Source organism: Trematomus bernacchii, unplaced genomic scaffold (genome assembly GCF_902827165.1).
Source record: "Trematomus bernacchii unplaced genomic scaffold, fTreBer1.1, whole genome shotgun sequence".
In the NCBI taxonomy this organism is placed as follows: Eukaryota; Metazoa; Chordata; class Actinopteri; order Perciformes; family Nototheniidae; genus Trematomus; species Trematomus bernacchii.
The window spans coordinates 10,432,343-10,447,396 of NW_022987547.1; the positions used below are offsets into that span (position 1 = coordinate 10,432,343).

Genomic DNA, 15,054 nt, shown 5'->3' on the forward strand with positions numbered 1-15,054 from the left:
AGAGTGCGGGGCAAGGGCTGCTTAGCCGTGTAGATTTTGAATAATGACGCTGATACTTCATGGTATTGGATGATACTTTACTGTTTGGGGGAGGGTTTGAGCAAACGGTCAGTTTTTTTAAAGAGAAGAATAAGAGCTTGCTGCTGTTGATGTTTCTGTCAGTACTAAAAAAAAGGAGAGTTTCCTCATAACTTCCTTTGAAGGAGCATACAAAATATTCACATGGTGTGTATTCAATGCCATGGTCATTTCATGACCTTTTTCATGAACTTTACTCAATGAAGTCTTCAGATAGAGAACATGTTCATCAATCTTTTTCTCAGGGTCAACTGCAGTAAAACAAACTATATTCTGGCTGACCTTGTCAACCAACATCTGTCTACTTCAACTCTCCCTGAACTCCCCTCTGGCCCAAATCCTTCTTCCCTTGCCCTCTGCACTGACGCTCTTAAGGAGAAAAACACACAAGTCCCAAGGCCTAAATCCTAATAACTCTATAAGATCAAAACTATCCACAGCGTCCTCCACATTTTATGTCACCCGATGGACACTTTATTGTTCTCCTCACACTGACAATATCCCTTCATTAGCTAAAGGAAAGCTTTGGATTTCAGTGATATAACGTTATGTGCTCTCACAGGGGAATTGAGCTTCCTGTGTTGACAAGATCTAAAGTTGGGAAAAGACAGCCGTGCTTTTCTCCTCCTATTTCAGATGATGGACAGGATTTATTTTTTGCAGCATGTGAATGATTAAGCCATGCATTATGTCTTCCTGCATTTGAGCATAGTGCCTAATGGCGCGTTTCCACTACACGGCCTCGCTCGGCCTCGCTCGGCCGCGATTGGCCTCGTTAGGACCAGCTCACTTTATGGCGCGTTTCCATTACAGTTTAGGAACTGGGGTAGTATCTATAGTAACGCAGTGTAGGCGGAGCGACGCTGCTTAAAACTGCCGTGACGTCATCTTCAATGCGACACAACAATGGAGGATGTGGAGATGTGAAAGCGATCGTTTGCTTGTTTCTTGCCGTGTGGTTTATTATCACAAGAAATAGGCAAGAGTTGTTTCGAAAGAGGCGACTTATAGCAAGACGAGGTATAGAAGAAGCTGACGCGAGAGTTCGGGCAGTCCTCCTACGCCGCAGAGACTACAGGACGACTCGAATCACTACTAACTACAATGCTACTTGGTAAGCTAACGTTCGCTAACTAGCAATGTGTTTAGGCTCACGCTCCCTATACGACCAAAGTATTTCAAGTATTTAATTAATTGTAGCTACCACTTTTACGTATTAAAATGTATGCTTTTGTTTGTGTATTTCAGAAGTTACGTCGCCGCCTTAGACCATGTGTTTGGATGCTCGACCGAGCTACCGAGTGGTGGAATGTGATTGTTCCATCTTTCACACACACTCGGTGGGTGGAGAACTTCAGGATGCCTGAGGAAAACCTACGTCTACCAGGGGTAGCAGTGGCACAAGGTGCAGAGGAGGGCGGGACATACGAGAGGGTCTGATGCGCTACATGAATACCTAGAATGTATAATGTAATACCTAAATATTCATTGTATTGTATTGAACATAAATACATCTTTTCTTTTTCACATACATGTGTTTGTCAAATTATTTAAACCAAAAAAATGTTATCAGAATTGACTATTTAGTAAATATTTGAATTTCAAGCACCAGTAGGCCTACTGCCCCCATAATAGTAATAATGCAATAAATTAAGCAAATATCAAAGCAAACTATAAACATAAATACAAAAGTGTAAAACACAACAGAACTATATTCATAAATGCAAGTGTAAAAAATTGTTAACATGGATGGAGGCTAAAGTATCCACAGCATAAAATAATATGATTATGATGGTTTGTCTGAAAGACACAGCCTCAAGGTTCAAGGTTTTTTATTTTGTCATACGAACATAGCTACAGTGTAGTTATGACAATGAACATCTTAGGTCACAGTGCAACACAATAACCCAGATCAACAGAAATATAGTGCAAGTAAATATTAAGCGCTGTGCACCGCTCTCTTTGTATAGGTGTTTTCTTTTGTTCTCTTCTCTTTGAAATATATAAGCAATGTGTTTGAGTCTAGCACAACGAGGGTATTACAATTGAGTAATTTTTACTACATGTATTTATCATGTATTCTTAATACCATTACAAAATATGTAATGTTATGTTTTAGAGGAGGACCTTAAGCTAGCAAACTCAATTTCAAACAGTATGCAGAGTTGTCCTGCTAAAGAGTTAAAATGTATTATTTAACCAAGTATTTATTCTCTTATTTGCTTTAATTGCAACAGATGATAAAGGTTTCACTCTGATAAGTATTCTCTTAAATCCATAAACCCCTGTACAGTGCTTTGTGGACGATGGTGTTTATGATATTTCTGACTGCAGAGGGACGCCTAGATGATGCCATCTTTCTGTGTGATCGCTGGTGGGTGCAATTATTTATCAACAAGCAATAAGATAAGACATGGCATTGATTCTGCTGGGCCAGTTGCCGTTCCTGCAGGGCCAGATCCTCTCCTCCTCGGTTCCTCTTGCCTGGGTGACAAGATAATTATAGCAATAATAATTAGCAATAAGAATGAAAAAACACAGGACAGGTACAGGTCACAAAAGGATAAGAATAAAATGTATAAACAGAACAACAGTAAGGATGAATTCAAGAAAGTTCTGGCCCTAGATACTAGCTGCTTACTAGCTAGTTACTTTACTTGTAACAGAGCATTCCCACACAGTGGTACAGCTTATTTTACTTACTGACGATGGATGGTCTAAAGTTTTTTTTTTAAAGTCACAATTCCAGCCTATTTCTTACCTAGAACCACACGCAGCGGTGTCGAGCTGGCACTCGGCGTTGGTGTCTGTGCTCGTGTTGGTGTCTGTGGTCGAGCTGGAGTTTGTGCTGTTGATGCAGAGGACGTTGTTCGGAACTGTTCCTCCTCGCTAGTCCCAATGTAATCATCTAGAACAGAAACATGACTTGTAAATTCCACAAACTACTGCAGCACAATACTATAAATAGCAACAACAACTTTAGAAAAGACAAACTGAAAGTAAACAATGGCACATATGGTGTTAGCAAACAATAGCTCTCGCTAATGCTATCTGCCTTAGCTAGCTAGCTAGCCTTCGGGGCTCCATAAAAGCATGGGTTGTCGAACATAAATGTAAGGATAAAATAGACTTATTTGTTAGAAGTGAGCTTTAGAACAGACAGGGACACAAAGCTTTCAAGCAAATAACAGAGCGTTAGCAAAAACGTACCATGCAGACTCCAGTAACGCCGTTGGAGAGTCCAGTGTCTGTGTAGAGACCTCCTGAAAGACTTTGATATTGCGAGTTGTCCCGTCGAGCACCCGCTGGACCTTATCATCTGCAATATAATGGAGGAACGTCGTCACTTCCTCGACCGACCATGGTGTGCTTTTCTTTGCCATTGTTGTAGCTCCTCTGTTAACAAAAATGCTGTTTGTAAAAATGTATTATCTCGCGCGCCCATTGTGACGATTCTCTCCGACCAATCAGCAGCCGAGAGCGTTGACGTCACAAACTCAGCCCGGTTGTCTCTGGCCCTAGCCCCACGATTTTATGAGGCCAGAAAAACTGTGAATTAGGACCCGCCGGCCAGTACTAGGCCAAGTGGAAACGCAACCACAAACGGGCCGCTGACGTCACAGCCCTCTTAAACCGTGCTGCGCGCTGTAGTGGAAACGCGCCATAAGAGGATTATTGTATGCATTCCATAAAATCTGGTGAACCAAAAAAGCTGGAGTCCATCGAAGAACTGATTACATTTTGATCATGATGTGCATCTGGGAACAAACAGGGTGGGGTTTTTTCAACCATGGTACATAATGTTGTTGTTTTTGTTTTTGTTTTTGGTCATGATTTGAGCCAAACTAGTGTAAACAGCAGCTTGATTTTACACATATTCTCTTCTTACAGCAACACATCATTATTAAAAGATACAATAACCTTAATGACATATATGTTGGTATACATGTAAGTGTATCCATTCACAAGCAATTACAAAAATAACTTTACATACAAACAATATAAGAAATAACACATTAAGAAATATATTAGAGGAACTTTAAACGTTCACCCTATTTCGTAATTCAATCAGGAGTCTCTTACCTTGCTTCCCTCTGAAGATGAGCACTGACATACCGGTAAATTCCGACCAAGAGACATTTTACTTAGGAACCAACAAACTTAAGGTCCTGTATCAAAGGCTAAGTCATCACAAACTGTTAAATGAACTATTAAATGAAACCCGTATGTGCATGCATTCACAGCAGCAGAAATCAGAGATGGATCCTGGAAACAGTCACATTAGAAGTGAAAAGAGTCTAGTCTTAGCCAGATCGTGTTAATCCTCTTTCACACAAAGCATGCTGACATTGGATGTCCCTGACTGGCAGCCTGCTCAAATAAATGGCTGCTTATTTAGCGGTATAGAAACAGAACTATTGCAAAGAGAAAGTCAAACATTGTTGAACTGAAGCAAATATTGATGCACGAAGAGCACCGCTGCAAAGCACGACAGTTACCCTTCCAATTTCAGGGAACAGGCCTTCATAAAATAAACAAACATATTATATAAGATTAAAGCAGATGGTGGAAAGGAAATATATACTACTAGCAGTTTGACTTTGTTGAAATACAACTTAATGAAGAATACCCGCTGAACATATATTGAAAATCTTTGTTATTAAATCCTGGGTTGAATGATCAATTTCTTATTTGAATCCCCAAGGTAATGTGATTTGCCTGAAAATGATTGCAATGGTAACATTTGATGCGTATTTTCTTGTCCCAAAAATACTTGCATCTTTAAAAAGCCACATGTTTGGATGGCTTTTAGTCACTCACCATTAACACAATTGATCCCAACACAAACTGATAAATGTGGATTTCCTGACTTCAAGTCCGAAATGTGGTCTCCATCTATCTCATAAATGTAAAAAGAACAACTTAAGAGTACTTCTGAAGGGCAGTATTGCAAAGTATCTGTATAAAAAGGCTGGCATAATCCCAAACAGTGTGTGTACAGTGTTACTAGTGTATCGCTTGAACAAGATCAGTGGCCACTTTTAAAACTGTTAACAATGTTCAGTGAAGAACCTTGTATAAAACATGTCAGCTATCCTAGTGGCTGAGTATTGCACAATGAAGACTATTTCAACTATCAATTAATCATTGTTTTTTCTTAATCTCTCAATCTATGGTATGGTGTCACATATAAATCCAATATATGTTAACAATTACAAATACAAACAACCAGAAAGCAAGCCATCATCTTCAAATAGCTTGTTCAACAGTCCACAACACTAAGCTAAAGCCAGTGAATGTAGAGCGATGACCTTTCTATATACAGCACCACTGTATGCAGAAACAATGAGTAACTGTGTTCACATTGAGCACATGGTTAGAGAAAGGTTATGGTGGTATTGTAAACATGTGAATATAAAAACATTTTTGTCAGCCTCCATTTATCTTTATCATTCAGGCATTTTTAAACACATAAATCTCCCTCCACAAAGTGTCCTTGTATGCTAAACATAGCCAGAGCATATGAACATGTGTTTCATGAGATAAATGAGTGTCCGGCTAACCTAAACAGAGCTGCTCCATTTCAACAACGCTGTCCAGTCGATTCTCCAGTTAATGGAGTTTGCTCAGTGCCAATTGTCACACATGGTTAGTTCCCATTAAAAAAAAACTCATTAGTCTCTGCAAAGGACTGGGCCAGTTCATTCTAATAAAGTGCTCAGAAAACGGTTTAAGTAAAGACTTTCTCAGTTTTGTATTTCATTTTGTATTTAAATATCACTTTATAATGTGTTTCTTTTGCAATAACTATTTTTATCATGTATTGTAAAGCACTTTGAATTGCCTTGTTATTGACATGCTCCATAAATCAACCTGCCTGGCCTTGCTTTGAGGGAAGTCATTTGTTATCTGTCCCGATCAGTAAATGATTTGAATGCTCCATAAAGCACATCACTGAGTGTGATACACACCTGTGCGAACATGGTGTTGAGAAGGGAATGGATGTAGAATCAGTATAATAAATCAAATGTCACAGCAACCAAGTATAGGAAAAGAAGAGCAAATAGACCTGCTTTAATGGTACAATAAATGTAATGGAGAAACTATGCTACCTGCATGAATGACATGCATGGGTTTTAAAAGCTTTCTCATTGAAAATAGAGGCTCTCTGAAAATGATGCTTTGAGATAAGAAAGATTAAACAAAACATTTAAATAAAAATTTGCTGAGAATCACTATTAATCTCCGTAAAGCTGAGGGGAGCTGCAGATACAGATGATAATTCTCAGTTTGTTGCCTCAGTACAAGCCATCCATTTCCCATTGTTTTTATAAAAATACAAATAGCCGCTTAAGATCACTAAGCTCAAAATCTAACTAACTATAACTGTGTTCTGGGGTGGTATTGGCAGTGCATGTTCCATTTCAGCCCACACCACTGAGGAAGCCATTCAGTTTGTGTTGGTGCTCGCTCTGTGTACTGAAGATAATCCACTTGATTGTAAAGTAACTACTGTACTATACAAACACCTAGAAGACTAACCTGGCATGTGGGAAGAACAGAGATAATCCCTGTTGTTGCAAGATGTTCTCTGATCTGTGCAAAAATAGCCAGCCCACTTCAAGTCTTTATTACCCATCATACTGCGGTGGGAAAACTGGTTTGAAATCTAATACATTACATGCTGAAAGTATAATATTGAGGGTTGAACACAGCCTAATCCTGATCCTCTGTGGGAAATACATTTGTTGTTGCAGCAGCACATAAATGCAAGAAAACCAAATAGGAAATTGTGGGGTTTAGCAAAACACAAGAGGCATTTCCCATACCGTGCTATCACAACATGAGAGGTAGAGATGAGACAGCATGGGAACAGAGAATTTATGATTATGGGGGGGGGGGGGGGAATAGCAGCAGGAATACAATGATTAACACACTGACAGATTGTAAACCTGCGGCAAGCAGTGGGCCAGACTCGTAATACTTGTTAGGCACAAATATGATCTGAAACTCTTTGTAATAGTCCTACCGCCAGCTAAAGCACATCATAAATCCTCAAGTCATGTTCAGTCATGAGAATCAAGGGAGGACCAAAACAGTGTTTTTTGTAAGGCTTATATTTGTTTAATCCTTCTATGGTAAATGTAGCTTTAAATTATGAACAATATTCTTTGGTTCCAGCTTATCTGGGACTTGCTACTTGTGGTGTCATACATTATAGTAAATTAAAATATTTTGGTTTTGGTGTTGTTCCTGCAAAAATCAATACATTGTTCCTTGGTCTAATACAATAAATAGAGCTCCAATGCTTTAACGATTGATTTATTAGTCTAACGGGGGCAAAAACAAATTCACACTTGACTTTGACGAAAAATGAATTCTTACACAATGGACTGATTAAGCGATTTTCATTTCATTTCATTTCAAACCTTTATTTAACCAGATGGTCCCATTGAGATCATAGATCTCTTTTTCAAGGGAGATCTGCAGCATATAGGTTCCACATGAAACATAAAACAATAAAGGACATCATACATTATATTTACAGGATACATTTACATAGTTATAGACATTTCCAAGTACCCATAGTATCAACGAGCATTTCATTTAGCCTAGCTTTAAAAACATGCAGAGCGATGACCTGCTACTGACACTAATCTCAAACGAATGCATGTAATGAAATGCAATGAGTTCACGTTCAGTGTTCCTGGGTCAAATCTGGACTGTATGCTTCTTATTTTAATCAGTCTGTTTTTTTATTGTGTGTGCATGTAGAAAAAGATAATGCGTGGGCTAAATCTCATCCTGTAGTCAATGTTCTCTGTCACTGCACACGACGCTGGACTGATTCAGATGTCAGGGATGAACAAAGATCCAAACCACACTGAGATTTTGTGAAGATAACACCGTGGAAAACTCTGTGAAGTGCCACTGTAGTAAGTATCTCATTCCTTGAAACACTGCACGAGGCTAAGTCTGTAACAGAGACGTCATGCAAGTTCTCAGAATCCTTTCCTACTTTAACTCCGCAGCGAGACATAGTTCGAAGGTCAGGGTTCCCTGATTATCCCTGTAGTAATACACTGAGAGGCTGCTAGTGGCTGTCAGGTCAGTTTACCTGCTTTGTGGATGTCAAATTACATCTCATCTTCAGTGGCCAGCGGCGACAGAGGGGTTTGCTGGTTTTAAATGAACTTCAAACTGACTTATTAAAAAGGGATCAAGAGAAAAGGGCACAGGGTTCATTTTATACAAGCCACTCTGGCTCTTGCTTTTGACGTCTGTGGTGTAATTTTAGAAAGAATATTTTGGGGGAATCATATTTCACTTGCTGTGGAAAAACATGTATTTCAGCCAAATGTACAGTATTTGTTTTAATGATAAGAATAGTTTACTTTAAGATAGAATGAAACAAGAAACCAGTAAACATGCTTTTCCTGTGCCTTCCCTATCGTCTGTGAAGGCTCAGCTCTATTAAGCTAATAAACTGTCAAACTGTTCTTCAGTCAAGTCTAATTAGCTAAGCAAAAGTGTTAGCAAACATGACACCATCCCAGGCCCAGGGTATGTCAGTTCAGGTTTATACTTGTATTTTCCTCACAGTAAATGCAATCTGGTGCCTTTTATGCAGGTCTGTACAATGGCAACTTCCATGACAAATCAATTATTCAGTTCTTAGAGTCATGATGCGCAATGCCTAAAAGTACAGATGAGCTCGCATTCAGAATTAGTGAGAAAAATGGTGGAGCAACCCCTGAGTAATGTTGCAAAAGCTTCCATTTTCTCACGTTGCTTATGTTGGATTTTATATTGGATGACAGTCTGCCACACCTATAGCCTGAGAGGCCATGTTGCATGATATTATATTTTGAAAAAGGTGTATTAGTCTGCCAGCATAATTAACACACCCTGATGGCCTCACACTGCTTTGTGCTCATCTGAGCCAGTCTAGCCAGTCTGCAGAAGTGTAATAAAAATGAAAAGGCTGAGGCATGGATTTTTTCTTCCTCATTCGTTCCATCTGTTTCCTGAATAAACACAACAACAACCGCTTGCTCCTCTATAAAATTAGTGTGGCAAGACCCAGTTGTACTACCATTACATCGTTGTCACAGAGTTACAAAAATCCAAGCAAAAAATTAATAAATCCTGGAAAAGCCAGAACATGTTTTAAAAACACCACTGATAAAATGGTATTTTCAGAATCCTTAAAGATATTTTTCCAGAGGTTGTATTTGGTGGTTGCGTTGAATTATGTTTCTGTAGACTGAGTGATGTGTCTACCCTTCGTGATATTAATGGGGTGGTTTAAATATTAGAAATGCCTATCAATACCATGCTATACAAACCTAAGAAATGACAATATTTGAATGAAAACCTCTTTAGAACAGTATTTTTTTAACGAAATAACCTTCATTTTTAGCAGAACTGTTGTATTTGGATATTCTAATACATTCATTAAGTGTGTTTATGTTGTACAAATTGAGCAACAACACACACATCATTTCCGGCCTCTGTTTTGAAACAGGTTTATAAAAACACTGTCATGCCTGATATCGAATATGTTTTAATCAGAAATGTATTACTGTATGACAGGCACACACTAGGGCTATTAGGCAATCAACAACAAGTATAAACACCGATATGGCAAGCCTCCATTAGAGTGAATGACTCAGGACTCGTCATGGTCAAAACAGAGAGCAGTGCATCAGTTCACATCCTGTATGAAAGAACTGAGACTAATGATAAGTATGACTTGTGAATTTATTGGAAGGTATGAAGTCAAGAAAGCACAGAGCATGAATTAAACTTAGACTATGTGCTCCTCTGACTTCATGACATGTGCACCCACCCAAACCTGAGCTGAGACACTGAGCTGATGCAGGCTGTTGTTTACAAATGTTTTGACAGCAGGAGCTACATTCAGGGAGTTTAGTACGGTCTTCAGAAGCGTTAAATGGATTAGGAGGAGGATTACTGGCACGCCACATTTAACCTTGTGGTTCTCACAGCTAGTTTGTATTTAACGTCAGCACACACTTCACACATGCAGGGGTTTTAGCGGGTTTACCTTTTCGTCTTCGTCTTCACTTTCTTCATCCATTGTCGGAGTGTCGTTGTCTTCTTCCTCGAGGACACTTTCCGAGTCCGAATTGTGTCCATCATCTGCAGAAACTTTGATGTGCACCACAGGCGACATTTCTTCCCCCTCGGACAAGGTGTTTGAACCGGACGACGACGACGACTCACTTCCACACGAATAACAATGTTTTTGCTCCATTTTAAATCAACTAATATTACCAATTTGAAAGCAATAATGACGTCAAAACGAAGCGCAGTTATTAATTAACCTGTCCACGCACCTGTCCAGTCAATTCATTTTCGTTTTGAGCCCATAAAAGGATACCACACTTTTTTCTGACCGAGTAAAAACAAAGTCACGACGTTGCTGAAAGATATCGATATTAAAATACTTGTCGACCCGGTTTAGTATCCATGTGAGCGTTAGGCTGGTGTCCCCGCTTCAGTTAAAAGTTCCCCCTCTGGATTGTGGAGCATTTCTCTCCCCAAGCAGCGCGAGTCCATGCTGTCATTGCCTTCATAATGCACTGCATCCACAGAGTAAACCCCGCCCACAACGTGCTGGGCCGACCAATCAGATCACAGCAGCTTCAAAACCAAATAAAGGAAGTTTTATCACCTTCACATCTTCAGTCAGTGCCAGGGGGGATCAATTAGGCTCCACTATGGGACACTTTTTGAAACACTGTTGATTGTGACATTGTTTTATAAAATAACATTGTGGTTTCTGAACCGAAGATATGATGTTTACATACATAACACACGCCTAGTAGGATACTCAAAAAAGTATAACTGAGACTTTGTGATACCAGTGGTGTATATTTAATTTCTACGTACCTGTATTACCATTTTACACAACTGTATTCTTCTACTTCACAAAAAAATCTAATTATTGTACTTTTTACACCATTACATTTGTCTGGAATCTTAATATTGCTTTTCAGATTTTCTTTCATTATTGCCTTGTCCATTGAACAACATGTATCTCTAATTGAGTGATTTTGAATGTGTCTAATAGACTAAAGGATAAGGTTTTCCTTTATGATTTTTAATATACAACCTTAAATAATTATCAATTTGTATTTTCACATTGGAATATTTATTTGAGTACATCTTCGACCACCGCTACATACATTATACAATTCATAGCCTATTCAAGTAAACACAAACTTTCAATTATCACTATCAAAAATACATCTTAGCACACTGATTCTATTTATAGACATGTGCACATGAATATACTGTAAATAATACCAACTTCATGCATATTACAGTAAGTCACCTGTTACATTAATATTTAATATCATTCTGCACAATTTAGTTTTCAAGGTTAATGTAGAAATGACAGTTAGATGTTAATGTGTGCCTGTACCCTATTTATCTTCCTTAAATGTTTTTCTTAGAACTGAGTGTAAGTACATTGAGAGTGAAGTCAATTTCCTTGTATGGTTACACATTCTTGGCCAATGAGGTAAAGCTGATTCTGATTCTGCGTCTCCAAGTTTCTGAATCCAGGATGTGAAGTTTACATGTGCAACACATAACTTGGATATTTGTGTACATGTAAATACAGTCACTTCAGGGAAGGGATTTCCAGGAACCTAAAATACTCTTTTTACCAGCAGGATGAATACACTAATCTGGCGTACAATGAAAAAGTAAAAATGCTAATCCAGATAGCAAGAAGTGTTTTGAAAACATGAGCAAAATATTATGTTATTTTGAAAGAAAAAAAGTATAGACTATGGGAAAAGATGATCAATTTATGTTTATCAACATAACTGATATATTACATACTGAAAGTTTTATTTGACGGTGGCACACTTCTTGTGAAAAAAATGTGCAGCAGTTTTCGGAGTTGATGACAACAGAAACAAATAAATTACTATAAAAATAGTATATAAACATTTTTGGGTGTGATTTTAGTGAAATATGCTCCAAAATGTTTGGCTTTCATAGTTGTTTGGATTAGGAAGAAGAAGCCAAACTTGGATATTATTATTCCATGATTTATTTGGTTTGTTTTTTTAAAACACACACTCAATCTGCGAGGACAAAATCTTACCCATAGCTCAAATAGTCATATTAATTTCTTAAGATTGATTTGGTTCTCTCAGCTCATAAACACATTCAAATGCAAAACACAGGAAGAAAAATATTGTTTGGTGGTTTCACCGTGTTGATCATCTTGATTAACTTGGAAACATAATTGCCAGAGTTTAATCAGATGACCCCAGATCAGCTGTGAATGTATCACTTCTGCCTGTTGTTTACACAGTACTACAGCCATGATGTGATGACAGAGAACATCTTCTGGTTGCCAATGTTTACTCTAAGATTTCCCACCACATTAATCCTGTCACACAGTTGATGGATCTCTGTTCATGATGAGCAAGGGGGTCATTTCCACTGGGATTATTATCAGTGTGGTCGTTCTGTATGCAGAGGAAGACTGCTTTACTGATGATTCTCTCTAAAACACAGCCGGTCTGGGAAGCCGGATAATGACATATTAAAATGAAAGTGTCTTTTTGATAAGGGGCTATCCTTGATCCCGCTTAGGAAATGTTCCTGGTCTCCTCTGAATGGGGGCTCTTTGCCGTTTTCAATAAAAAAGTGAATATAAGTGATAATAAAACAGATTTACAGGGACTCAGTCATGATAAGAAAGGCTTTCTTTACATTATCTTTTTCTTCTTTAATTATCTGACGCCCTGGATCACATCTGCATGGACAGGTGAAACTAAGTCAGCCTAAAAGAGAGGTGCCCTGAAAACAAAATTAATTGCAATCAAGGACACTATACTATGTATAGTAAACATGCAAAGTTGCCTTTAAGTAAACTTGACACATTAAGTTGGTTAGTACATAAGCAGTGCAGCTTACATAGAATCTATAATATGTTTTTAATGTTGGTGAACTGATGGCATGTCTTCTTTTGTTGAAAGTGTGTCACTTCTTAAACGAAACCTACATCCTTGGTTAAAAAACAAACAGTAGCATTTAAATTCTTAGATTGCCACACACATATCAACATAGGCAAAAAAAACTCAGAGCTTCCTATCCAGACCATGTTTACAGACAACAGCACACAGCGCCCTCTAGCCTGACTCCACAGGCAGTGAACCTACAAATCTTCCTCCCTTTATAATCCTCATCCATCACACCGAGCTCCACAGAGTAAATAGACTCCTGAAGTGTTGAGCCATTAAACCAACCAGTTCTGATCTATGTGATGTATCAACAGCAGAGAAAGTGTTGACATCTAACAGATACTGTTTAAATTGCAAGCTTGCATGTGTGCTAATGATTATCAATACCCAGCACAGAGTCAAACAGATAACACTGCTGTCACAACCACTACTTCACAGTTTTTCTAAGCATGCTAAAATGGTGACCATGGTAAACATCAGCATATAAAACATTTCTCTTCACTTATTGTGATCTGGAAAGGATCAGTAGGCGTTTGCTTCTGCTCGAGGCGTTGTTAATGTGCATAATATCTTTGTAGTGTTCTCTGTCACTGAAAACACACAAACCCGCCCTGCACCTGGATAAAAGAACACACAGCTCACTGAATTCCGGTTTGAAGTTCAAAGTTCAAGTTCATAAATGTAAGGTCATCCAGTTCCTGAAACTAACCTTTTTTTCTGAATCAATAACACCTGTTTGAGACAGCCCTCACATTCAAATGTAAAATATAAAAGTGTGCTGTCATAATAAAGAAAAACACTCCCAACGCTCAACGATTGGTCAAAGCTGCCTGAATCCTATCACTGTCAGTGGACTCATATCTTCTCATATCTTTTTAATGTATTTTGTTTATTGATTTTTAAACCCTTTTTCTTCCTCCAGAGAAAGTGCCCTTTTTTTCCCCTTTTATTTTTTTTTAAATAAATGAATATATATCTACTGCTGTTTGCGCACAGTTTCCCTTTCCAAAAATATATTGATTGAATACAAAATAAAAAGATCAGGTCTGGAGATTAGACTGTGAAGTTCCGATGCCCTCTCTCCAGTCTCTACCCTCCCTCCCTCCACGTCTCCTGCACAGCGGTGCGGACATCGGCAGTCCCTTGACAGACAGGTAGCAGCACCTCCCACTTTACTGTCCCATGTTATGCCGGCTTTTCTTGGCTTGTTTGAAGGTGAGTGGTGATGAACAAATGGCGAGTTCACAGCTAATTAACCAAAAGACAAAAACAAATATAGTTAACTAAGGTAGGCTACTAGCTAATGGATAAGTTAGCTCTTATTAAGTTAGCTCTTAGACTTATTACTCAATAACCAGCTTGGCTGCAGTAAAAAACTCAAAACGAGATTTTCAAACGTAAACATAAAGACAGATAACAGGCTCATCACAGACAAACTGGATGTGGCCAAGTACTTGAACATTTTTTTCACAAACATAGCCACAACTCTTGTAAATAAATTACCCTCCCACTCAGGGCTTTTTGGAGTAGATCACATCATGACCTACTACAAAAACCTAGGGGTACGCAAAGATGATTTCAGTCTAGCAAGGGTAACAACAGCAGAGGTACTCATTAAACTGAGCGCCCTCAAACCTAACAAGGCCACTGGCCACGACAATATCCCCTCCAAATTCCTCAGAGACACAGCAACCGCCATCTCACCAGTCATAGCTCACATAATTAACCTCTCCATAAAACAGGGAAAAGTACCCAAAGACTTCAAAATTGCAAGAGTAACCCCCCTGCACAAAAAGGGCAGCAAATTGGACCCAGGCAACTACCGCCCTGTTTCTATACTTACCTCCATCTCGAAAGTCATGGAAAAAATAGTATATGAACAGGTCGAAAAGTACCTCGCAGAAAAGAAACTAATCTATGAATTTCAATCTGGCTTTAGAACATCCCACTCCACTGACAC

At 38.6% G+C, this 15,054-nt stretch overlaps 1 protein-coding gene across 4 annotated transcripts in view; it reads right to left on the minus strand.

Moving 5' to 3' along the window:
- The window catches only part of mast4 (microtubule associated serine/threonine kinase family member 4), a 79,837-nt gene extending 69,041 nt beyond the window's left edge, over positions 1 to 10,796 (minus strand). For 3 of the 4 annotated variants that reach the window (XM_034122986.1, XM_034122983.1, XM_034122982.1), the window contains exon 1: positions 10,151 to 10,796. In XM_034122986.1, coding sequence (XP_033978877.1) covers positions 10,151 to 10,360 — 210 coding nt within the window. In that variant the 5' untranslated portion in view covers positions 10,361 to 10,796. The remainder of the gene's footprint in view (positions 1 to 10,150) is intronic. The other variant, XM_034122985.1, reaches the window with a different exon arrangement.
- Positions 10,797 to 15,054: the final 4,258 nt, after the last annotated feature.